Source organism: Notolepis coatsorum (genome assembly GCF_963971535.1).
Source record: "Notolepis coatsorum genome assembly, chromosome: 17".
NCBI classification, from domain to species: domain Eukaryota; kingdom Metazoa; phylum Chordata; class Actinopteri; order Aulopiformes; family Paralepididae; genus Notolepis; species Notolepis coatsorum.
The window spans coordinates 101,618,667-101,646,154 of NC_140181.1; the positions used below are offsets into that span (position 1 = coordinate 101,618,667).

The following is a 27,488-nucleotide window of genomic DNA, read 5'->3' on the forward strand; positions in this document are numbered from 1 at the left end:
TAAGGGACAGGGCTAAGTGTCAGGGACAAAGGCTAAGGGCCAGGGCTACGGGCCAGGGCTGCTTACAGGGATGAGGACAGGGTTCCGACGGCGGAGGCCTGGCAAGGGGACAGGGGCCCGACGGCGGGGGCCTGGTACGGAGACAGGGGCCCGACAGCGGGGGCCGGGCACGGAGACAGGGGCCCGACGGCGGAGGCCTGGTACGGAGACAGGGGCCCGACGGCGGAGGCCGGGGGGAAGAGGCGCCATCCTCCCGTGGAAATAGGGAGCGATGACGCGCCGGCTTGACGTCTGGGGTGGGAACACTGGCAACCTCCCGTAGAGAATTAGAGAGCGAGGACGGTGTCCCACTCCAGGCAAACGGCGACAGGTGGTGATGGCTGGCACGTCGTCTCACGCCGGAGACGCGGCAGGTGATGGTAACGTACAGGATGGTAACGTACAGAACTCCATGAACACAGAGTGAACACAGATACAGATACAGAACGACCCGACCAGGACTGGAAGGGAGGTCCAGGTATATAAAACCCTCTGGGGCGCTAATCATAAACTATGACAGCTGCGTGAAGGTAGTCCAAGGGTGGGGGCTGGTGAAGAGTAGAGGAGAGTAAATCATTGCAAGGGTGGGGGCTGGTGAGGGAGAGTAGACAGGGAAAAGTTCAGGGAACAGGCGAATCCTCACACAATTAGATATAGCAACATGGAGATACGTTGAGGAATCTATCTGGATAGCAGGGATGCCAGTAACTAGTTACTCTAATCTGATAACTTTTTCAGTAAATAGTCATCTAACTTACTTTTTACAAGCCAGTAATCTGATTACAGTTACTTTTCCAAGTGGCTGTGCGTTACTATTTAGTTACTATCTCATAATGCTGATGATAAGAGAGCCAGGGGTACTGTCAGCTAGACCGGAGATGGGACGTGCGCTCGTGCACAGCCACACACACATGTTTACGTTTATAGGTGATTTTAGAATGGCTTCAGCATGAAGTTAAATCAACTATCCAGTTTGTTTTATAGTGTAATTTGGCTACTTGAGAGAGAGTGAGATTCATGTTACGCGCGACTTGCGGAGTACCCACTGAGTCCGTTGTCTCAGAATGGATTTGGTAGAGAGAGAGAGAGAGAGAAAAAAACGGTTGTCATTCTTATGTTGTGGCAGCAGCAGGGGGGACGACGACAACTTCGTAACCTAGTTACTTTCAAAGTAACTAAGTTACTTTGATAATCAAGTAATCAGTAAAGTAACTAGATAAGTAATCAGTAATCAGTAATCAGATAATTTTTACAAGTAATCTGTGGCATCACTGCTGGACAGTATAGACAGAGACAGACAGAGACAGAGACAGGCAGAGAGATTAATGTAATGAAAACGTTAAATGGATTGAAGTGTATACTTACCTAAAATGTTGTTGATCTGGTCTGTCCTTGCGCCTGGTTTCGAGGACCACGTCCAGGGTCACCAATTTGTTGGGGATTCCGACCGTGCTCAGATCCTCTTTGAATGAGGGGGATCCGTTGCGACAAATAATTTAGTTCTATTCAGATGTGGAAGCTTACCTACTGTAAGATGTTAAATTATTGCAGTGTAAGGCGGTCAGGTGGCGTAGCGGAGATTGCGCTCGTCACCAATGCAAGAGGCTGCGGTCTTGACTCCCGGAGTCAGCATTGCCTCTGGCTTGGGCCGGCCGTCATACTAACTCGTTTGGCTGAGTTAAGGGGAGGGAAGTCGTGGGTGGTAATCTGGCGTTGTGGACAGCGACGCCTACAGGTCAGGTCTGGGCGCCTGCTCAGCGGAAGGCAGGAAGTGATGAAGGCAGCGTGACCTCCCACGCGTTACACTTCACCAATGAGAGTCCTCGCTGCCAGGTGAAAAGAGAGCCACTGGCTGTCTCCGCATGTGTCGGAGGAAGCATGCGGTTGACTTCAGGGTTCCCTTGTACCGACCAGTAGGGGGAACATGCGCACAACGACCAGGTAGGGGAGGGGGGGAACGACTAAATTGGGATAAAAAAAAAAATGAAAATAAAAAATAATTATTGCAGTGTTGGCTGTACTAATCGGTTGGACCGGGAAAAGCATTTGGAGTACTTCAGATTGCCAAAAGCTATTACAAATCAGGGAGAAGAGTGCAAAATATTGTCTGAGGAAAGGAGGCGAACACCCCCTCTCCTCTCCCATCTGAACGAACTAAAGTACCTATCAGCATTTCAATCCAAACATTTATACTAGTAGACTATTAGAAAAAAATGTCAAATATAAAGATCAGTTGATCTAGTAACGTTATTGAATCACCTACTTTGGCTTTCACAATACACGTCATCGATGAGCTGATACTGTGCCTCTCTCACCCATCCACACACCATCTGGTTGTAGGCTTGATTGATTGATTGATTGATTGATTGATTGATTGATTTATTGATTGATTGATTGATTGATTGATTGATTGATTGATTGATTGATTGATTGATTGATTGATTGATTGATTGATTGATTGACAATTGTATTAACAGATTGCAGAATGGGTACAATACAGTACAGCTCAATACACACAATTGTTAAGGGGATGCAGATCAGAGAAAGACTTTCGTCTTGTTTAAATCAGGGTCCCCCATTTTCAATTCATCGTAACATATATGACATATAGTACATGACATACAGATAGACAGTACTGCTAGACATTTATGACATACCAGATCTACAAATACAGTACTGTTTGTGATACAAAAAAGGAGTCTAAAAAAAAGAGTATACCCATTTGTAAGATTTAATGTCTTCATCTGTGTATAACTAGGTAGTTCACTATGTCGGGATAGGCAATAGAAGGCAGAATTGTCGGGTCATAACTCCAAGATGAATGAGCCAGCTTTATCAGAATATCGCGCCCTTTCCTGCCGACTATAAGTCATTCTCTGTAGGTTCTAGCAGCTTCCACGCACTTTCCTGACCTTTTCTGCGGTTTAGACATCCTAAAATCCAAAAGATCTACTTAAATCGAACATTCAGCGTGCAATCCATTCTGATTTTTAAATCCCAGTATCTCCACAATGGCCGTGCATCCGGGTTACTGACCAAACCGTGACCTAAGTGCAAACTCTATAGACCACTGCACTTCCGCATTACATTCAGCTCATGGAGGAGAGAGCGAGGGGGGCAGGGATTAATGTATGTGGATAAGAGCCTTGACATTAAGTGGTTGTAGCTACAGCTGTGGGGGTGCTGGAGACATGATCCAATAGATGTTTATACGCCTGAGTCTCCTGAACAGGCACGTGCACACATAGAGGCCAAGGGGTGCCTGAGCACCTGCCTTTTTGAGCTTCATCAAAAAAGTGCCCTTTTTGAAAGATTTTTTTTTTTTTTGTTTTTTTTTTGTTACGCATATAGACTGCCCTTCCAACTGAAAAATTTCAGGATGTAATCAAAATATTAGGTAAAGAGAGAGAGATGCCCCATATTCCATTGCAGTTTGCACGGCCTCCTCTGCGTGCCTCTCCGCGGACCTATATATTTTATGCATAGCGTGGGTGGTGATGATGATGATGATAGAAACCGCTGTTGAATGCTGGTATTACACTCATTGAGGGACACGAAGAAGTCAAGTCCGATGGGATTTGGGAATCTCAAATACAAATCGGGATTGGAATAAAAAATGCATTTATATTAAACAATACAGAATATACAGCACTTCTTGGGGTCTGTAGGGTAAGCACTTATTCCCTCCCCCCTGAACATTTATGGAGATGTATGGGCCTTTTAAGTCAGTGATAAAAGTGTCTTTCAAGGATAAGTGAGCTCCTGCACTGATTATTATAGTTCAATATTCAATATTTGATCACCAAAACCCCCCAAAAAGCATAAAAAGGGGGCTCCCCGCCCGGAAAGGGCCCTTGAAAATCTTAATATATACACACAAGTGTAGTGCCCTTTTCAGCCTTTGAGCACCTGCCCCTCTAAAGTCCTGTGCACGTCCCTGCTCCTGAACACGGAGAGACCAATCCCAAGTCGATTGGCATTTTCTCTGCCGAGCTATAGTAACTTTTTCGCACCTACTCCCGAACTACGCATGCGCATATTGATGAACCTAGACTCTGTGGGCAATCTGTGCATGCGTAGTTCGGGAGTAGGTGTGAAAAAGTGACTCAGCTCAGCTGTCTGTTCTGTAAAAATAACTGACCACACCAGACAGGACATTGACTGACTGACCAACAACTACACAAAATAAAACTAGGCAGCCACAAGCTATCTCAGAGAGGGCTAAACATAATTGTACCCAATATTCATTTATTTAATAATATCAGAGACAGGAGAGGTGTCTTTTCCTAGGCTACTGGAGAGCAGGGCCACTACCAAGAGGGAAAAGAGCCTTGGAAAGAAAACACCACCAAAACTGTGCCCCCTCTCGACAAAATATCTTCTTTGTGGTTCATAATAAAATAATCAGACAGAATCTTAAATTTTTTTATCTTTTACGTAGTCAAGTGGAAAAGAACGAACTGTTCTCCCCGTCTCCACAAAATACCTCAGAGACAACCCCCTCCACGTGAAGGCCACGGCCCCATCAGCAACACAGATTATTCAGAGAGAGGGGGAGGGAGGAGATAACAGGAACAATAATAATATTTTTATTTAAATTTTGATGGATGGAAGAGCCGTATGCGGCTCGCGAGCCGCGGGTTGGCCACCCCTGCTCTAGGTGATATGAGGAAGGAACTATCTGTAATGAAATAGGGCGGGAAGCAATTTAATACACGATAAATCATTCTTAATCAGATCTTTCTTAAGAAAAGTGTCTACATTGTTTATATATAATGAAATTGACAAGTGAATAAGTGCAAACTCTAACTAAGATGTCTCGAGTTTTATTCACACAGGTCAGGAGCATCAACGAAAGAAACCCAGCTCAAATGAACCCCGTGATTCTGTGTGGAAAAGAAACACAGAGGAAAAGTGAAAAGAACTCAGGTGGGCTAGGTGCTATTGGCCAGGACGCATTCTATCAAAATAAAAGATAAAAAGGCGCACCTGGGCATCATATTTCACACTATTCATTGGCAAAAACAGGTGATAGGGCAATAGGGGAAATATGCTCCGACCTTGGACAATGGACAATGAAAAAAGTAACATGCCTTCCCAAAAAGGGACAAGGCAAGCAATTTGGCCCCAAAAGAGCATAATTACACCCACTAAACAACAAACCTATCCTACCAAGGCCCTAGGCCTCAAGCCACCAATCATAATAGGCCTCTTGTATTGCTCCATAAAACTGTTTTGAATCAGCATTGAGTGGTGTATACAGTATGTGAAACCAGATGGGAGGTTGAATAGACAGAGGAGCATCTCTCCAGTTCTCAAGCCTACTGGTCAAATTAATGAAGATTTGAGTGTATGAGAAATGTTGATTCATGTTTGGAGAGTATATGGAGTTTTGATTTGTTTTTGTTTTTTTATTTTGGTATGATTAATTATTAGCTGTTTTCATATTGTGGTGGTGGTTTTATAGATATTTTATATGGTCATAATTATCTATAAATCAATCTATCTATCTACTGTATCCATCCATCCATCCATCCATCCATCCATCCGTCCGTCCATCCATCCATCCATCCATCCATCCATCCATCCATCCATCCATCCATCCATCCATCCATCCATCCATCCATCCATCCATCCATCCATCCATCCATCCATCCATCCATCCATCCATCCATCCATCCATCCATCCATCCATCCATTCATCCATCCATCCATCCATCCATCCATCCATCCATCCATCCATCCATCCATCCATCCATCCATCCATCTGTCTATAATTCTATCTATTGTAAAAGGACTATGAAACAGTGTCTACAATATGCCATATCTACTCTTGAAAGTTCCATGGTAACCGGCATTCCATTTGTAGGCTGACCTTGAGAGTTATCTCTCTCTCTGTCGAGGGAGGGCCAGGAACTCCTAAGTTTAGTTATATATGACAGACTCACTAGACAGACGGGAGCTTCTTGAGGCGAACTGCTGGACAGCTAACTGGACCCACCAGTCTGTGTGGCATTTCGTCTTAGGGACTCACTGGCTCGAGAATATTCTGTTGTCTTTTATTCTTTCTGCATCAACTGCTCTGTTGATTATACTTTTGACTAATTAAACTATAAAAGAAATCCACATCTGAATAGAACTAAATTATTTGTCGTGACGGATCCCCCTCTTAAAAAGAGGAGGTGAGCACGGTCAGAATCCCTGACAAATCCACACCCCTCACAGAGAAAACAGGTAAGTCATAACTCTGTTGTTTGTTGCCACGCTATATATTTGATTACTAATACAATTAGAGGCAGTTAACTGTACATTAGATGTAAAATGATTGCTTATTTATTTTAAGCCAGGTCCCCGATACCCCATATACTATATGGTTGACAATACATAGACTTAATATAATTCAACCTTAGAAACACAACATCAAACTCATATCGTTCTATTATTGCAGGTCGCTAAAGGCAGGCCAACAGCAAACTGACCATGGCAAGACTAACAATACTGACTGGTAAGTTGTATTTTGTTCAATAAATGGTTCTTGATTCAGTGAAATGCAGAATCCCAGGTACCGTTATTCAAGAACAATGTCTGTTTACAGGACTGTCCCTGTTGATGTGCCTTCAAATGGGTATGTATCTATTCTCTTACTTTATATTATGTAATATTATATTATATTGCTCTGATGCAAAACTTTAATCTTTGTATAATTAAAGGAACACAGCAACTTTTTGGGAAATTAGCTTATTTGCCTTCTTATTTGCATAGGCCTATTTGCATATCCGCTGGAGATCTCTCTCGTACTGAACGTACAGAGATGAGAAGGGTGTCTATCTTCTTATCTGACTCTGGAGATGACAGCAAATAAGCTTTTGTAATGTTGTGTCCATTTAAAGAGCTCCATTCCAAAAAGGTATATCAATCTGTTTTGGATTAAACATTGTTACCGTATGATCAATACCCCTAAAGATGACTACATCCACTAAAATGTCACTATTTTATAAACAAAGGTGGGTAGCACTTTATAATAACACCCTGTTATAATACATTTATAAGGTATTTGTAGATAATGAACTAATCATGAACAAACCATTTATATACATTCATAAATGATTATTAAAACATTTATAACTATATTTGTATAACATTTACAGATTAGTTCTACATTATTTATAACTCATTATCAACATTGTTTGTACTTGAGTTGTTCATCATTAAATAATGTTGTTTAATGTGTAGTAACACATTTGTAGATGCTTTGAAAAATGGATATGAAAAAACGACTATAGTGTATCTCCATTTATTTTTCATGTTCAACAAATGATTTGTTAAGACATTCATAAAACATTTATAAATCATTTGCAGATGCTATCGTGGGGGCCAATCTAAAGTGAAGCCTATTCATCATTAACAAGTGTCTAATACAGTTAATTATTTGTTTACTTTTTCATCACATGTTACAAATGTTGTAGGCAGCTTTCGGATACACCCTTCTTTGTGACATCAAACAGTGACAGAATTAGGACTAAAGATAAATGCAATTTTATTAACATATAAAATACATGTGCATGACATATAGTGCTCAGTATGTATGTGATGACGACACGACACACAAGAGTCATAATTATTTGTGTCGTGTCATTATCACTGAGCACACTGAAAGATACACTATAGTAGTTTCTTCATATCCATTTTTCAAAGCATCTACAAATGTGTTACTACACATTAAACAACATTATTTAATGATGAACAAATCAAGTACAAACAATGTTGATAATGAGTTATAAATAATGTAGAACTAATCTGTAAATGTTATACAAATATAGTTATACATGATTTAATAATCATTTATGAATGTATATAAATGGTTTGTTCATGATTAGTTCATTATCCACTAATGCGTTATAAGTACTTTGTAAATGGTATACAAATATAGTTATAAATGATTTAATAATCATTTATGAATGTATATAAATGGTTTGTTCATGATTAGTTCATTATCTACAAATACCTTATAAATGTATTATAACATGGTGTTATTATAAAGTGCTACCCAAAGGTGTTCAGTCATGTAATAGTTGTAATAATTTGTATTTATTGCATTGTGTGGTTTGTTGTGGTTTTTAGTGCGATTCATTTAGGAATGAAACTCTTATATTCATTCCTGCTTTTATCAGTGTCATCTGCCAAACTGGTGTGTTATTTCACCAACTGGTCTCAGTACCGGACTGGCGCTGGCAAATACCTGCCTGCCAACGTTGATCCCAACCTCTGCACTCATCTGATCTATGCCTTCTCTATAATCAACCACGCCAATGAGCTGGCCACCTATGAGTGGAATGACGATGTTCTCTACAAGGCCTTTAATGGACTGAAGACTAGGTGAGTTGTATACGCTGGTAGTATCACCTAGTCATCTAGGTCAACTGTATAATATCAGACTCAGACCCATACAGTACCCCTGTATCACTCATGTACATCAGTACAAGTTATGTAAACTGTTATCTTGCAACAATAACCAGTATTTGCATGTTTTTCATGATTCCTATTAAGCTGTAGGGTCCCCCAATCTATCAATACAGACCCTATTAATTAATGTTGTGTTTCTTTTTCAAATGTAGAGTAAAGACCCTAACCATATCAAAACAGCAGTCAAAGTGTATATTTTCAGCACTACATTTGTTTACCATTGGTTAAATTTTTTTGTTGAAAATAACAGTTTCTCTGAATAATGTGAATTCTCTGTGCATTGCATGAGAAAAAGGTGAGTTGTCACGTGAGGAAATTACTAAATCCAGATTTAACAGTGCCATTGGGAAGATGAGATTTGGCCCTATCCATAGATGTATGACTTGGCCATAATAAGGTAATTTATAGGCCTGATATTCTATATTCTATATTCAAATGCATTATAATAAAAATGTCATGTGTCCGGAAGGCAAAATTCACTACTGTATCTACAAAACAGTTTAGATCTTTTGTAAACTCAACAAACTCAATGTTAGCATGGTGTTATTCACCGTGAAAGATGCAAAGAAAAATTATAATTTTTATTCTCCTTTGTTTCATCACAATTTACTCAAGCATAGTAACAATATTTCGGACACTGCGAATACATTCCCTCAGGTCCATAGATGTTCCTAGATACCTATATTTCTATATATTTCCCCACATAGAATGCACCTCATTTCATAAACTTGCTGCTAGATGAGACATGCTGACATGCTGGTGGGGACATCTAGTGGCTCAATGTTATCTATAGCACCTTTAAATAGTACCAGTATTCCAGAATGAAACATAACAAAAACAATACTTCAGAGATTCAGATACAGTAATTGTGCCCATCTCTTTTACAGCAATCCTGAGCTAAAAACACTGTTGGCTGTTGGTGGCTGGCATTTCGGATCTGCCAAGTGAGTATACCCTCTCCCAACTCTGTATGTATGTATGTATGTATGTATGTATGTATGTATGTATGTATGTATGTATGTATGTATGTATGTATGTATGTATGTATGTATGTATGTATGTATGTATGTATGTATGTATGTATGTATGTATGTATGTATGTATGTATGTATGTATGTATGTATGTATGTATGTATGTATGTATGTATGTAATGTATGTATGTATGTATGTATGTATGTATGTATGTATGTATGTATGTATGTATGTATGTATGTATGTATGTATGTATGTATGTATGTATGTATGTATGTATGTATGTATGTATGTATGTATTGTGACAAACCTGGTAGGGTTCAGGCACGCCACGGTTCAAATACAAACAAATTCGAGTGGCCACAGAAGAGCAATATCAATCAATACAAGTATTTATTGAATTCAGGGCAGAATCCAGAGGGGAAAAGCAATAGAATGGTCGTGATTCGGTCCGGGGGTCAAAAACACAAAAACAGCCTCGCCGACAGAAAAAGGGATTGTTCAACGGCAATGCGTTTTGTCGTTAGTTCATGCCGCCAGTTGAGTGCCGGCAACGCTATATAGCGTTTGTTTGTTGTATTTTTTTTTATTGACGATTTTTATTCATATTTCATCAATCGAGCCTCATGTTAGTGTTGCAGACTCTCTCTGAGCTCAATTGGGAAGATACCGCCCCCTATCGTCTCTCCCTGTGGTACTGCACCCCATTAGTTTAGACCAGTCGTGCCCAACCAGTCGATCGCGATCGACCGGTAGATCGCGCGCTGGTTTCAAGTAGACCGCGAGATTATTTTGGAAAATCATTTAATTTGATTTGATTTGGAGGGGAGGACAACACACGTTCGAGCAGTCCTGTGTATAACAGGCAGTCGGCAGCCTGAGCCAATCGATACCGTCTACATTCCGTACATTCCGGACAGCGAGCTTCACCCATAGGGATGCAAATTGATGCCTTTGTTTTCATGGAGTGGCATGAGTGGGGGTCGGGCCCATCACCTGGCAGGTACAGTATAAACATGGCTCTGAGACCAGCCTTGAGTCACTCGAAACTGCAAGATGAATGGAACACCACCAGCTAAAAAGAGGTTCATTCAGAGGACGCTACTTTTCAACAACGCAAGCAAGACTTCACTGCCGCCAGAGCCAGGACCCTCCGACGAGCTGCTGCCGCCAGGAGCAGCTCCAACGCCGCCTCCGACGAGCTGCCGGCACCGCCAGGGAGCTGCTCCAACGCTGCGAGCTGCCGGATAGCACCAGCGTCAGCGCCGCAAGCAGAACCGGAGCAGCCAAAAGACCAAAAACATATAATTTCCAAGAAGAGTGGGAAGAGGCTTACTTTTTTGTTTATTTCAACGCAAAATCAGTTTGTCTGATTTGCAAACAAACCGTGGCTGTGCCGAAAAAGGGTAATTTGGAGCGGAATTATACAACGATGCACAAGAAACACTGCGCGCAACTTTCCTCACATGCAAGCAGAACTTCAACGTCAGGGTGAGGACACCACACAGTTTGATTGCACACATTATGAGGAGCAAGTTCAAAGCATCTTGTCAGAGTTTGATAAGCGCTTCACAGACTTTTCAATACTTGAACCTGTTGCAAGCTACATGTGTTTTCCATTTGGAACTGTAGATGTGGATGACATCACATCCAAAGTGGCCACACTGTTTAATGCTGTGCAGAACGAGATCCTCACACTTCAAACTGACATTAAGATTAAAGCCAGGGCAACACAAGGGATGAAGGCAGAGTTCTGGGAGCTACTGCTGCCTGAGAAGTACCCCAACCTCAGGAGATGTGCCATGAACTTAACAGCATTTTTTGGATCAACCTACCTGTGTGAGTCTGCTTTCTCTCACATGAAGAGATCATCAAGTCCAAGTACAGAACCACATTGACAGATGACCATCTTGTGGACTGCCTGAGGCTTGCAACCAGCTCCTACAACCCAGACTTTGAAAAACTAGCTACCTCTTCCCAGTGCCAGCGTTCTCACTAAGAGACATTTAATAAAAATAAAAAAACAAGATAAAGGAGAACTATCAGTGACTGTTGACAGACCTTTTTGTGGAATTGTTTTTTGATTGTATTCCATTTTGAAATGTGACAGCTCTGTTTACACATCATTCCTATTCCCTTTTAATTGTACATATATTTTTGTTTTGATTGTATTGTTCCACTTTTGCTTTGGAAATGTAAACACATTTCACACGTTTTCTCATGCCAATTGAACTGAGTGTGTGTGTGTTGTCAGTGTGTATGCAGAGTGAAATAAACGTGAGAAGTTACAGTTACAGTCTTGTCATTCTTGTAATTCCTACACTACACTGTTACAATGATATATAAAATAGCATATTATATTATATACCCATTCAATATGCACATGACAGAAAATATTATATGCCATATAATATTTTCTGTCATGTGCATATTGAATGGGTAATACTATTACTACTAATACTAGCCTTATGCACCTTATGACACTGTGAATACTGTGAATATATTTTTCAGTTAGTTAGATAGTCAATTATATTGACCTATTTGTTTACACTGCTTGTGTTGTGTTTACTACCTGTACCCCCTTCCCCCATGCTGCTATTATGCCTGAATTTCCCCAAGGGGATCAATAAAGGAATATCTTATCTTATCTTAGCCGAGAGTAGTACAAATTTGGGCTGGTAGCTCTCGGCTAGGTGGCAAATTAAAAAGTAGATCTTGGTTCAAAAAAGGTTGGGCACCCCTGGTTTAGACTGATGATGGGGGGGGGGGGCAGTTTCCTCATTCTACTTTTCCGTCAAGCCAACTGAAGAATCCATTGTGATCGCCGGCCCGGAAAACGTGTGGATTATGTATTTACAGCACTCAACGCTGAATCAATAAACGGGAACGATATTTGGAATGGCGATCAGGAATTGGAATAATCTTTTTGGATAACATCTGATCTGAGGTAAGGAATCTATTTGACCAGTCTTGGGATAATCCGAGCTTTTTTCACAGATATATCAGCGTTTGCCCTATGCGTGTGTGTGTGTGTGTGTGTGTGTGTGTGTGTGTGTGTGTGTGTGTGTGTGTGTGTGTGTGTGTGTGTGTGTGTGTGTGTGTGTGTGTGTGTGTGTGTGTGTGTGTGTGTGTGTGTGTGTGTGTGTGTGTGTGTGTGTGTGTGTGTGTGTGTGTGTGTGTGTGTGTGTGTGTGCGCGCTGATCAGGAAATGAGAGATTCGATATTTCAGCCCGCTTCTATAGCGTGCATAAGTACATATACTATCGATAATCTAGCGTTTATTTGAAAACTATTCCCAAATAGGCAACGTTTGACAACGTTTTTGTGTTTTCCAGAATATTCCAGTGAAGGGCGATTATCACGGAATCTACATATTTTCCTGAAACTTTCAAGAAAACGAGGGCTTTTCAAAATGCTATAAAACGGAAATTAACCGATTAAAAAACAATCCGTTTCGACAATGTTGACTGCAAACAAGTCATTGATAAACGATGGGCAGATTAGACACATAGCCATAATTTAAGACAGAGATTATGCGTTCACAACGCTATCATTGAAGTGGGTGCTGGCATTTAACCACGTTTTACCATGTTAACAAGTGGTAATCAAAGTGTTAAGAGAACAATAAGAAAAGCCACCGCCACATTCATCAAGCCGTTCTTAACCTCGAAATCTGTGCGTACCCAGGAGATTTGAATGGTGAATCCCACTCATTCTAAACTGGAATGCGCGTTCTCGCGCAAGTCATTTGCATACAGAGACACGCCTCGCAGGCTCATTATAATACGAGAGCCGTGGATCTGCATTGTGGATCCCCCGGCTGTATTCTATTTCTAGCGCTGGAGCGCTTTGCGATGGATCAAAATTAGATAGGAATCAAATGTATTGTCATCATACAGCACCTAATAGCTATATAGTGAAATAGACTGTATTAATATAGTAGTAATATAATAGTAGTTGGCTAGTTGCGCGCTTCTGGCCACCTCCTGCAGTGCGTGCATACACACGTACTGTATACAGTACGTGCAAAATGAATCGTTCCAGCAAAGTACTGTGGGCTTTGTCAATATTGAACGACTGTGCGTTATCAAGAGCCAATCGCACAGGTTGCCTCATCTCATCTGGCTCTGCAAATAGATCTAGAGTCTGAATATCTCCGCATATATAGCCTGCTGATGACTGACACATCTCTCTCAAATCCATTCTGAGAACGGAATGCAGTGCCCGCAACGCGGGTCTTGATTGATTGATTGATTGATTGAAAATTGTATTAACAGATTGCAGAATGGGTACAATACAGTACAGCTCAATACACACAATTGTTAAGGGGATGCAGACCAGAGAAAGACTTTCGTCTTGTTTACATCAGGGTCCCCCATTTTCAATTCATCATAAAATATATGACATACATGACATACAGATAATGTACTGTTTGTGATACAAAAAGAGTTAAAAAAAGAAAGAGAGTATATACATTTGACAAAGAAACTGTACATTGGAGGAGGTGGGGGGGGGTTGGGTAGGTGGGGTGGGGTGTGGGGGGGGAACTGTACATTGGAGGTGGCTGGGTGGGTGGGGTGGGGTGGGGTGGGGGCGGATGGGTAGGCGGGGTGGGGGGAACTGTACATCGGATTATCGACGAAACCTACTTGGTCCAAGAAGAGGGTCTCGTGTATTACTGGGTTTAAGTCAGTTGTTTATTTATTTATGTTTTACTGTTTGCATACGAGGTGGTCCGCAAATGTTCTTGATAACAATCTAGTGGTCCACATAAAACAGAAGTTTGGGAACCACTGATATAGACGATCTCTAAATATGCGTTCTATGCTACGTATACAGTACTGCATATCTGTATGTCATGTCATAAATGTCATGATATATATCTGTATATCTGTATGTTGTGTATGTCATAAATGTCATTATGAATAGAAAATGGGGGACCCTGATGTAAACAAGACGAAAGTCTTTCTCTGGTCTGCATCCCCTTAACAATTGTGTGTATTGAGCTGTACTGTATTGTACCCATTCTGCATTCTGTTAATAAAATCTTCGATCAATCAATGGCCTGCGCGGCCAGAGCATAACTGTTCAAACAGTAATATATAATCCATTTCAGACAGAACGCACACAATAAGTTATAATAATAATAATTATTATTATTATTGAAAAGTTCCGTATTTTTTAAGTCGTATTTGGGGGCAATTAACCAATGGTATGCTTTTTTATTTTATTTTTATTTTGGGTAAGAGTTTCTTATTTCGGTAAGAGTGCTCTCGACCACTCTTATAATTTGTTCTTGCCTGAGAAAAAAGCAACAATAAGAAAACTTTGCTGGATCCCAGGTAAGAACAAAGTAAGAGGAAATGCTAGTTAAGAACGAAATCTGTTCTTATATCGCTTCATGCATGAGGCCCATTGTGTTTAGCTTGATGTCAAAAACATCATGGCAGATGTTTCTTGTTTGCTATCTTCATAGATTCACCATCATGGTTTCATCCCTTGCCAACCGCCAGATGTTCATCCAGTCCTCTATCAGTTTACTGAGAACACACGGTTTCGATGGACTGGACCTGGACTGGGCTTACCCTGGAGCAAGAGGAAGCCCTCCGGAGGACAAGAAGAGATTCACCCTGCTCTGCAAGGTCGGTTTGGGAATTGAAGTTGGGACTGCATTTGACGCCTTTCTAGTACAAAGACACAAAGAAATGTACAATGTGAAAGATATCGGTCATAATCAGCCAGTATCACCTCGTCACCTGTGTTTGTGAAGTTTCTGCGCTGTGTTTATCTCTTACTCCGAAGTCGACCTTCTCATACTGGCTGTACAACTGTTTCATCCCCGTTAATGCTATCCGTAATCAGAATAATTCGACACTGGCAAACGTGGTACCTTTCTTGGAAAAACGTTGTTTATTCCATAAACAAAGCCTCGTACCAGATGTAACCAATTCTGTAATGTCCTTGAACAGTCTTAATTCATTCTTCTCCACTGTCTCTTATGCTATTAGTCCAATGGTTCTGGGCCTCGTCGTCGGCCAAAACCTCCCAGACGCGATGATGTGGCATATTCCCTTCCCCCACCCAGCGAGGGTGAGGAGGGATCTCAAAGTCTCTGATCAATGCGTCTGCTCGCCTGTGCGTCGTGTCTCAATCTAACTAGTCTCCTGAAGACCCCACAGCTTACCGTCTTCAAGTCTTGCAATGTCGACCTCTCTTGTGACATTTACTATGGCAACGGCACTTTTGACCCAAATCACTATAGCAACGGCGATGTTGATATTACTAAGCGATGGGACCACACCACCATGTGAGAGCCCAGTGCCGCTGCATACAATGACCTTGGCTTGCTTGAGAGCTCAGCTGATAACAGGCCCTCGTCTGCAGCCTCACTGGAGCCAGACATATGTGACTGATACTGTCCTCTTACAACTAATATCTAATAGCAGATGCTGTCACCCACCGATATATACATTATATACACATTGAAAAACATAGATTCCTGCATGTAAGCTAACAAAATCGCCGATGCTAGCCTCAGCTAGCCTCGATGCTAACTATACATGGAGAATGCCATTCACATTAGCATGTAGCTAACAACACCGGAGATCTTTTTGTGAGACTAAACTATCCGCTCTTGGTGGTAAATTGTGTTGATGTTGGTTTTGTTTCACAAAAAATGAAAGGCAGAACACACAGTGAATTTATCCATTTGTTTATTGCACTTTTATTGCACTTTCTTTGCTGAAAAATAAATGCTACGTTGGCTAAATGGCTAACGCGAGGTATTTAAAGATGGTGATTTTGTTGTTTTTAACACATTGGCGGCCATTGGGATGCGTCTAATATCACTCTAGACGACCAGCATATGTAAACAGACTTGCACAGTCAGTGGGGCTGTTTGTAGAGCTAAATCTATACTTTATAGTATTGCTATCTGTCCATTCTCATTGTCAATTGAGACCATAAACCGTCCCTTCAAAATGGCTTAAAGAAATATTTTTTTAATCAATACGTTCTCATTTTATAGCGCAGTGAATATAAGCATTATACGGCATTTGGTCTAGTATATTTCCTGGAAGGCTAGATAAAGGGCTAATAGCTACTAACGTTATATCCAATGGCATTTCCGTTATACATAAGCTACAGTTAAAACTCAAACTGCATATGATCGGCACGATCCTCAAGCATGTATGCATGAAAGGGGGGGGGGGGGGGGCGGGGGACATCGTTTCTTATTATTGATTACCAATAACTGTGTTTGTCTAAGTAGCCACATAGGCTGATCGGCTGGTTGAGTATCATAACAAGGCCCGATCGGGCTGTAATTTACGTGAAAAAGATCTTACCGGTTGGGTCCACCAGACCATTTCCCAGTTATCGATCGCCATCTGGTAGATCAATATGTCCATTGGCTGATGATAAATTCCTTTACTGCACACTGAAATCCGCGATCCAAAACGTATTCCAAGCTACAGGCTGCACATCCAGAATCCAGCTAACTGGAAACTCCATTGAAAGTAAAAAAAAATAATGCACCGTTCAGCCACAGGGCACACTGCATTATCGCGACAGCGCCCCTAAGAGGATCTGGCCGGTAATGCACTTTTTCGAATTCAAAGAGTAGGGTAAATCTGCAGTGCAGCTCGGCGACCTTGAATAGGTTATTAAAATGGAATAAAAGCCAAAACAACTTGCCGCGGATATATCCGTCCTTCGGTCCTTTAAGCATGGATTTGAAACACGGATATATACGTGGCCCGTCCCGAATGTGTTAAGCAGGAAGTGTAGTGAGCGTTCAACCTTTTCTGATTGGTTGAAATGGCCTTCATGTGAGGACTTCAAGATGGCGGCCGTGCAGTAGACAACTCGCACCACATGCTCCCGGTGCTAATTGACTAAACTATCTGAAAACACGGCTTAAATCCGAATACCCCCAGAGAAAAGTGAAGGGGAAAACAGTTTCAAGACTACTCTATTGAGAAAATGAAATGAAAAACTCTGAGTCAGAAGGAAAAGGCGATAGAGAGTCGGAGATAAACAGACGCTCCACTAGGCAGAGGCAGAGCCATATGCCGGAGGCTTTGGGCCTAGGAGCGGATAGCAAGAAGCTAACGGCAGTAGCCACCAGGCTACAGATGGCTAGTAGGGCTGAACTAAGCGCTAGCAAAAAGATACACAAGGAAGAGATAACAGCGGGTGCGGAGACTGGAGAGGGAGAAGGAAAGACGGCTATGACAATGGAAAACATGCGCTCGCTCTTGAGAGAAGATGCGGAAAGAAGAATCCAACAGACAATGGAAGCCATGCGCTCACTCTTGTCAGAAGAAGCCGAGAAAAGAAACCAACAGACATGCCATGCACTCACTTTTGAAAGAAGAAGCGGAAAAGAGGAACCAGCAGTTAATTGGGGAATTTGCACGGTTGGAGGAAAAGCTGGAGAGACAAAACGAAACTTTATTGGCAAGTTGGGAAAGAAGGATAAGAGAAGGGGTGGCTGGAAAGGTGGAGGCATGTGAAACTACCATGGCTAACCTAGAAACGAGGATGGAGGAACAGGAGAGAAGATACACGGAAAGAGAGGCCTCGTTGGTTAGCAGAGCTGCGGACCAAGATCATTGGGAGAGGGAGTGCCAGAGGCTCTGAGCTGACAGTAAGGAGATGGGAGAGAATATGGAAAATATGATCAACTATGCTAAATGGAAGAATCTGAGAGTGATCGGCATACCAGAGGAACAGGACCGAAGGGACCGAGAGGGACGCTGACAGAATACTATTCAAAACTATTCGGGGGGTTAGCGGGAGAAGGAGTCTTCACTAAAAATCCCAAGCTGGAGGCGGTGTACAGAGGGGCTCCCACAAGAAAGAAAAAGAAAGGCGAAAACGGAACCGGGAGGAGGCCACTCATAGTGGTATTCTCCAACCAACGGGACAAAGAAACCATACTAGACATCGCAAAAAAGAAGCGAGTTTTGCCCCACGAAGGATTCCAGGTGAGGACATACCAAGACCTCGCCCCATCCCTGGTCAAGAAACGGGAGGAATACAGGGAGGTGAGAGACTACTGCTTTCGGGGGAAAGGACAGACGGGCTTTGTACGAGGAGCCATTCTGAAGGTGACATGGAAAGGAAGGACTACGCTGTGCGATACTCCAGAACAAGCAAGACGAGCCTGTGGTATGACGGTTGGGACAGACCCAACGCAACGGAGACAGACACCTGCGGGGCAAGGATCAGAAGGAGAGCAACAGGAGGGACCGCAACAGGAGGATGACACGGGTAGCTAAGAATGGTATATAGAAGGGAGGGGAGGGGGGGAAGGGAAATAATCTATACAATCTGGCTATTTCAATGGTTCAATATATAGGCTGTACAAGTACAGAGACACTATGGGGAGGTCAGAGACCCAACACAAGCATGGGAAGAAGGGGAGGGTTAAGATCTATGAAAGAAGGGAAAATGTATAATTCATAAAAGGATTGTAATTTCTGATTGAATTCTCTAGGAGACATACCCCCATTCTTGAAATGTAAGGGAAAAGGCTTGTATATATATGGCAGGCCCCCCTTCTTACCGGATAATTGATATAAATACAATATATATAGGTGCTTTATATAGGAACAAGAGGTTCAAGGACCCAACTTAAAAGTGGGAAGGGGGGGGGGGGGGGGAAAGGGGATTCTGAGAACTGTTGAAGTAGGGGAATGGTATATTCTATGGAAAAGGGTCATTTCTACTTTTCAATATGTGGACTGTGCAGTTATAATTAAGTAGTTATAGTTAGTTAAGGGCACTATGGAGAGGCCGAGGGCCAAACATAGACAGAAGGAGGAGTGGTTAGCTAGGAATTGGGGATGAAGGGAAAATATGTATTTCATAAAGGCACTGCAATTTTTGGTTTAGATAAGGGAAACTAGTAGAGAGGGAAAAATGTATAAGGTATAAGGTCTGGCGACCTCTACCGTTCAGTATAGGTACTGGACACACACAGACAAACCACAGGGAGGTCAAGGACCCAACATAGGTATAGGGGGTGGGGGAAAGCTGAGAGAGGGGGAGGAAGGGAAAATATATGATTCATAAAAAGGATGCAAATTTTGGGGTAGGACACACCCACATTCCAAACCTGTAAAAGATGTTGCCCAGTTCTATACAAGGAGTAGCCCCCTTCTTGGAGAATAGATGGTATTGCTACAATGTATAGGGGCTTTATATAGGAAAAATCGCTAAGAAAGGTTCAAGAACCCACCTTAAACGTGGGAAAGGAAGGGGATTTTGGGAACTGTTAAGAAAGGGGAAATGTATATTTTATGGAAATGGGTCATTTCTACTTTTCAACAGGTATACGGGATAGTTATATAGGGACACTACGGAGAGGTCAAGGACCCAGCATAGACGTGAGGAGGAGTGGATAGTTAGGATTTGTGGAGGAAGGGGAAGGGTATATTATATAAAGGTGCAGCAAGTTCTGATTTAACTCTACAAGAGATACCCCCTTTCTTAACAGGTATTGGATTATGGTCAATGCCCGGTTGGTGGCGGATTTGGTTTTGTTTCAATGGATTTGTTTCAATGTTTCAATGTTTTAAAATGATAGAGATCCAGAAGTTTAGAGGCTGGAATAGAGGGTTCCTCGAGATGGTTACGGGAGGAGGAGGGGGGGGGGGGGCAGTAGTGATACAGAATCAAGTTGAAGATAGTTTAGTCAAGTTAGACTTTAAATAGCAGAAATGAGAAAAAGGGAGCATGGGGTTAGAGCATACTAGGAGGGAGGAGCGGCAGGAGAGGGAGATAGGCAGGTAAGATGCATCCTGTTAAAAGGAAGCAGGACGAGACCTGTAGGAAGTCGGAAAAGAGGAAAGTCAGATGTCCACACCCAATAGGGGGGGATGGTAGCTTTATATGTGGGGTTTGGGGATATTTGTGTTTTAAAAAAAAATTACAAGAAACTTCAGCTGGCCTGGAACACCACATCACAAAACATAAAGGAGGGAGGTGGAATGAGGGCAAGAAGAGAGCGAGCAACATAGGACATAAGGATGGGTAGGAACGAAATAAAATATATGAGCTGAAACGTGAGGGGGATGAGCCATATTGTTAAACTAAAACTGATTCTAGGGAAGATAAAACGATCAGGAGCAAAAATAGTTTATTTACAGGAAACACACAGCACTAGGGACGATGTCAAGAGAGTCGAGAATAGATGGCAGGGACAAGTCTACTCGGCACCATTCAACTCACAAGCTAGAGGAGTAATGATACTAATAGACAAGTCGATACCATTTAATTTGAGAAATAAAATTGTAGAACCGAGGGGGAGATTTATAATACTAAACAGGAATAGTCTCCACACAGATAAACCTAGTAAATATATATGGCCCAAACAATGATGACCCGTTGTTTTTTCAATAACTGTTTATGAAAATGGCAACTCTCACGGGACAGTTCATCATGGGGGGAGACTTTAACTGCGTGAGGAACCGGAAATAGATAAGTCAGGGGGTATGGATGGACACCTCCCACGGAAAAACACGGAACGTTTTTATGAAAGACTTCGACTTGGTAGAGATATGGAGAAAGTTAAACCCAGACAAGAGGGAATATTCATGCGCTTCAAAATTACTAAGCAAGCCATCATTCTCTAGAATAGACAATTTTTTTGTTTCGACAAGCTTAATGTCTAAATGTACAGGAAGTGAATATGACAGTAGATTACTGTCTGACCATTCTCCAATGACGTTGACTATGAACATGCCGGAAATAGCAAAAGCACCCCCAGATTCAGACTCCAAACCAGATGGCTCAACAACCCAAAATGTATCCATAAATACAGACCAGACAAGTGCAACGATGAGATGGGAAGCATTTAAGGCATATATAAGGGGGAGATGATAAGCTATACTAAACATAAATCTAAGGAACACTATAAACAAATGGAAGACATAGAAAGACAGGTAAAAGAGGTGGAAAAACAGCTATATAAATGAGAAGACCAGAGGCATCGTTCTGGTATGGCAAGATTGGCAAAAAATAAATAAAAAATGTATTACAATTTTTTATGTTGATTTAGAATTTGAATGTCAACATTATGAACGAAGCTTCGAACTATTCGGTGCAGCCCTAGCATGTTTTGATATTGTCAATTATCTCACTTTTACTAGGTGACTTTTACTGTGACTAACTGAAATATGCCCAAAAAAAAGGAAAATAGACATAGGGAAGTTTTTTAATCAAAGGGCAGCAGAGACAAGTGATACAGGGACACAGGTAAGGTCTTACAATGGCTTAGTGATTATAACAGTGCAGTTCAGCATTCAGTAACCCATACTTTTTGTGAATGTGTTTTCACACACCTCAAAACCGTACCTAAGGAAAATTGGCTCAATTGCAAGAAAATTAATAGTTATGACAGTTATGATATTACATTCTGCATAATTCGTATGCAAAATATTGTGGTTCCCTGCTTTAGTCTGTTGACACATTTCTATACTAAAAATGCTTGTGTAGTCCTGTGCAGTGATGGGAATAACGGCGCTATAAGTAATGGCGTTACTAACAGCATTAGTTTTTTCAGTAACGAGTATACTCTTCCAATCTTAATAAAAATGCGGCGTGTTACTATGAATGAACCTGTTTCTTTCATCAGACAGATCTCTGCGCCGAGAGGCAATATAATGTTCTCCCTTGTTTAGTGGGCAGTGCGCGAGCCAAGCATACATGCTGACGATTGGCTGAGGTTGAATAAAATGTCATGGTAAGCCAATCAGAGGTGGAGGTGGGCGGGTGTCAAAAGCATCCAGAGTCTGACACACAGCGCGACAAGACAAGCGATCACTGATCAGTCAGCATGAGACCGCGGTCCGTGTAGTGTACGTTTTGAGCCCAAATAATCCAAAACGAATCCAACTAACAACACAAGCGACTCAGTCAACATGAGACCGCGGGTCCATGAGCGTTTTGTGTTCACTCTTTGCAGCGCAGGGCACTGAGTGGCTCTACTGCAGTGCCGACAGCCTTATCAACAGTGCTGCACTTCCTGGTTTAATAGCACAGGCTTCAGGTGCTCAGAGATATATATATCTCTGTCCCCCATTTTCAATTCATGACATTTATGACGAAAGTCTTTCTCTGGTCTGCATCCCCTTAACAATTGTATGTATTGAGCTGTACTGTACTGTACCCATTCTGCAATCTGTTAATAAACTTTTCAATCAATCAATCAATCAATGACATACACAACATACAGATATAAGAATCTAATCGAATCATCTAAACTAATCTAATCATGACATTTAAGACATGCATGACATTGTATGTCATGCATGTCTTAAATGTCATGATTAGATTAGTTTAGATGATTCGATTAGATTCTTATAAGAAAAACGAAAAAGACGACGCAGTTCTGTCACTAGACGCCGAAAAGGCATTTGACAGGATTGAATGGGGATACCTGTTTGAAACACTTAAAAGGTTCGGGTTTGGAGAAGGATATATAAAATGGATTAGGATTCTATACACAGACCCAATGGTCGAAATAACTACAAACAACCAAATATAGAAACCATTTAAATTACAGAGATCTACCAGACAGGGATGTCCGATTTCTCCGTTGCTATTTTTGTTCGCAATCGAACCATTAGCGATGATGATTAGACAGGACCCGGGAATCACGGGGATGAGGATAGGGAGAATGGAGCATCGCCTATCGCTTTTCGCGGACAATATAATACTATACTTAACAAAATTAGATACTTCAATTAGAAATGCGAACGAAATACTAGAGAAATTTGGAGTATTTTTAGTATATAAAACGAATCAAAATAAAAGCGCACTTATGTTACTTAATAAAAGAGAAAGGGGAAAAGCGCCAGTACACACGCAGTTTGCGAGCTCCCCCAAAGGGTTTACTTACTTAGGGATAAAGATAACCCCGGAGATTAAAGACTTAGTACAAAATAACTACGATCCAATAATGACAGATGTAGAAAATAGCCTTGAAAGATGGAGTAAATTACCAATATCAATGGATCTCATTCCCGAACGAAGTTACGACAAAAAATCTCGTCTTAGCCAGATTTCGGCCCATTTAAGACATATTAGGGCTGGGAGTGGGAGTCCCCAAATTTTCCTGAGATCAGATTTGATCGTGGCTGAGAGCAGATTTAAGAGTGCTGAGGAGCACTCTTAAATCTGCTCTCAGCCACGATCAAATCTCATGATTGATTGACTAATTAAAAGTTTCATTATAACTTGACAGACTGTGTTCTCATAGTGATTCCTTCACGTCAATGCTACAGGCCTCCTTGGAATTAATTACTTAATCATAATTAAAATAAATATGACAATATTTGTACGATAAGAAATTACGAATTTGATAAATAATATGGATTCATCTGATCACAGGGCAGCTGCTTAACCATATCTGAACCAGCTATTTTGGACAAATGTATAATTACTTTAATTACTCAGATATTCAAACACAATTATGCAATTATTGTGAAATGATTGAAAATAATAATTATTTAATGCCTTCTGTGGAATTTGTATTTCTTATTTGTTACACATCTGTTTTAATGATTAATTATATACATTTGAAAGAATGCAGGTCAACATGCAATGTATCCCATTGATTGGTATACAATGGGACAGACCTTTGATTGATTGATTGATTGATTGAAAACTTTATTAACAGATTGTAGAATGGGTACAGTACAGTACAGCTCAATTACATAAGGGGATGCAGACCAGAGAAATAATTTTGTCTTGTTTACATCAGGGTCCCCCATTTTCAATTCATCATAACATATATGACACACATGACACAGATAGACAGTACTGCTACATCTATACATTTATGACATACCAGATTTGCAAATACAGTACTGTTTGTGATACAAAAATAGTCCAGAAAAGAGAGTATATTTGACGTAGAAACTGTTGGAGGAGGTTGGGTAGGAGGGGTGGGTGGGGGATAGACTTACACTGTACAAGCAAAACTGTACATTGGAATATTGACAAAACATTTACTGTACTGGAGGGGGTTGATATAACTATAAACCTGCAATCCTTTGAATATATCATTAATCAATTAAACTTATATTGAAATACACTATATAGCCTATACACCAACACTGAAATGACAGTGGATAAATAAATAAGAACTAAAGCTAATCGGTGGAAATAGACTGCATTAATATTCCATAACAAGTCTTGTGTGCGCCTACGAATGAATAGTAGCCTATGGCTTAATTATGGAATAATAAGCCATACTGCGTTCATTCATTACGCCCACCGTAGGCTATATATATTATATTTAATTCATTCATATACAGTACTGCGCGCGTGTGTGTGTGTGTGTGCGCGTGCGCTGCGGCAGGTGTACCGCGAGCTGTATATGATGCCAATACATTAATCTAATCTAGTTTTGATGGCGCGCAAGCGTGATTACGAAACCTAGCCGCATTTCTCGCTCTCTGATTGGCACTGACTGACGCTAGGTTTCGTAATCACGCGGCTTGCAAGACTCGCAAAGCACTTCCGCCATTCCATTTGCACACAGCTGCGTCACTAGTTGCCTTATAAGGAGCCCTGGAGGCGTTGTTTTGTATGCAAATGACCTGAACGGGAACACGCTTTCGAGTTTAAGACAGAATGCCATTCTCCAAGCAGATATCAGATCATATAATTTGTGCGACCTTTTCAGCCACTTAAGACATATTACCAGCACGTTCAGGACTCAGAGTGAACTTGTCATTGATTATGTCTCAGTGGTTCCAAGATAAGTCTTCCAGAATATATCTTTGAAAGATTTTCGGGAATGAGACCCAATGATAGGCAGAGTGAATATTATTAAAATGACTATATTGCCTAAATTCCTATACCTATTCCAGTCAATCCCAATGCCCTTACCGGAAACCTTCTTTCGGAGATTGAAAACGATGTTCACGCGTTTCATATGGAACAATAAAAAGCCCAGGTTGAGACTGACACTCCTTTACCTCCCGTATGACAGAGGAGGGCTTAGACTTCCGGATATGAGGCTTTATTACTGGGCGGCACAGCTCAGGACAGCAATGTTCTACTTTCAATATGCAGATATACCAGCTTGGATGGAGATAGAAAAAGAAGAGACAAAAATTACACTAGATGCATATATGTATTCACGACAGAGTAACTTATTGATAAAACATACAAAGAACCCGTTCCTCTAAAATACAGTAAGAATCTGGCACAAAGCGCACTTACACTTAGGTAGAAGGGATAAATTATCGGGGTATACACCAATCTGGGGGAATGAGGCATTTAAACCGGGAAGGAATGATGGGGGATTAAAAAATTGGGCAGAAAGAGGATTAAAAACGTATACATAATAGGGGGAATTGATGACCTTCGAACAGATATTAAGCACATTTGATATCCCAAGAACACATAGATTTAAATACTTTCAAATCAGGAGCTACATAGTCTCAAGGAACAGGGGCACAGAGGAACCACCCACATCCATAATAGAAAGACTTACGAGGGACAATATGGAGGGAAGAGGACAATTATCCAAGTTTTATGATGTGTTGTTATCAGGATCGGAAGAGAGCTCCTTGAGCAGTTTGCGGGCATGGGAGAGGGACATGGAGGTGGAAATAACAGAAGAGGACTCGGAACAAGCATGTGAAATGTCACAAACACGTTCAATTAATACCAGATGTAAACTTCTACAATATAAGTGGATACATATGACGCCAGAGAAATTACACAAGTTTTATCCCATGATCCCGGATTAATGTACTAGGTGTGGGGTGGGGGTGGGGACCCTGTACCACTGTATGTGGGAATGTGAGAAGATACAGGAATATTGGAAAGATATCTTGGAGCTCATATCGGAGATGACAGAGATAGAAATCCCGACCGATCCTAAGTTATGTATACTTCACTTATATCCAGATACATTTCCAGCTTACATTAGAAAGAGGAAATTGATTAATTGTTGTCTGTTACAAGCCAAGAGAGTGATAGCTTTGAACTGGAAGGAGATACAGAGACCAGGAGCTAAACAGTGGTTAAAGGAATTGTCAGAAAACTTAGCAATGGAGAAGCTAACATACATACAGAAGGGAAAAACAGAACAATTTGAAAGGACATGGACATCATTTATATATTTCCTGGAAAATGTGAGAATCTAAAGGAAAGAGATAGGAAACAGGAAAGGTAAGGGATAGGAAAGGGAAAAAGGGAGAAAGATAAAATAAAAAAAATAAAAACGGATGAGGGTAGAGAAGCCGAAGAAGGGTTTTTTATTTTATTTGTTTTTATTTTTATTTTATTTTATATATATATAGATATATATATATTTTTTATTTATGTTGGTATTTCCGTGATTCCTTATAATTTATTTAACAATAATTGTTTCTATTATTGTCATATGTCTGCGGGAATGTCAAGTTGAAGTATGATTAGGGAAGGGAGGGGATTGAAGAAGCATGCATATGACTTCACTCTGTGCAGGGTTTAATCCAGTCGTGTGGACAGTTTTATTTTTTTGGTTAATAAAAAAAAAACTGTGTCATTAATACCTGTGATCGTGTGGACAGGGCCTTAGTGCCCTCTAACCTCTACCCATTGAGCTACAATGGACCACAATTAAAGGAAGAATCTGCAATACTGTCAAACAGCAACCGCTAGGCAAAAGAGCCCTGTTTGGTATTACACATTGTTTAAATTAGTTATTTTGGTCCGATGTGAGTTGCAGATGAGTGGGGATTAGGGAGGGACATTCACAGTAAAATTTGTGTTAATAATATAAGTTACTAAACTCTAAGGCTGAGACCACTTATCGATTTATCGCTAATTATCGATAACTGAGTGAAATTGATGAGTGGCATCACTTATCGATTTTCTTGCATGTGTACATTTAATTTTTTTGAAATAAAAATGTTTAAATTCCTTTTTTTTTCTATTATTTAACGTTAGTTTGTGTGTGTGTGTCACGTGCACTCACTGTCGTTTTTGCAATGCTGTAGTT

At 41.0% G+C, this 27,488-nt stretch overlaps 1 protein-coding gene across 1 annotated transcript in view; it reads left to right on the forward strand.

Annotated features, from left to right (window-relative positions):
* The window catches only part of LOC311244182 (acidic mammalian chitinase-like), a gene marked incomplete at both ends in the record, with an annotated part of 63,766 nt that overhangs the window by 26,676 nt on the left and 9,602 nt on the right, over positions 1-27,488 (forward strand). The window contains 6 exons of the mRNA XM_084333589.1: positions 4,878-4,968; positions 6,217-6,273; positions 6,635-6,664; positions 8,211-8,415; positions 9,390-9,446; positions 14,952-15,117. Of these exons, the coding sequence (XP_084189715.1) occupies positions 4,878-4,968; positions 6,217-6,273; positions 6,635-6,664; positions 8,211-8,415; positions 9,390-9,446; positions 14,952-15,117 (606 nt within the window). The remainder of the gene's footprint in view (positions 1-4,877; positions 4,969-6,216; positions 6,274-6,634; positions 6,665-8,210; positions 8,416-9,389; positions 9,447-14,951; positions 15,118-27,488) is intronic.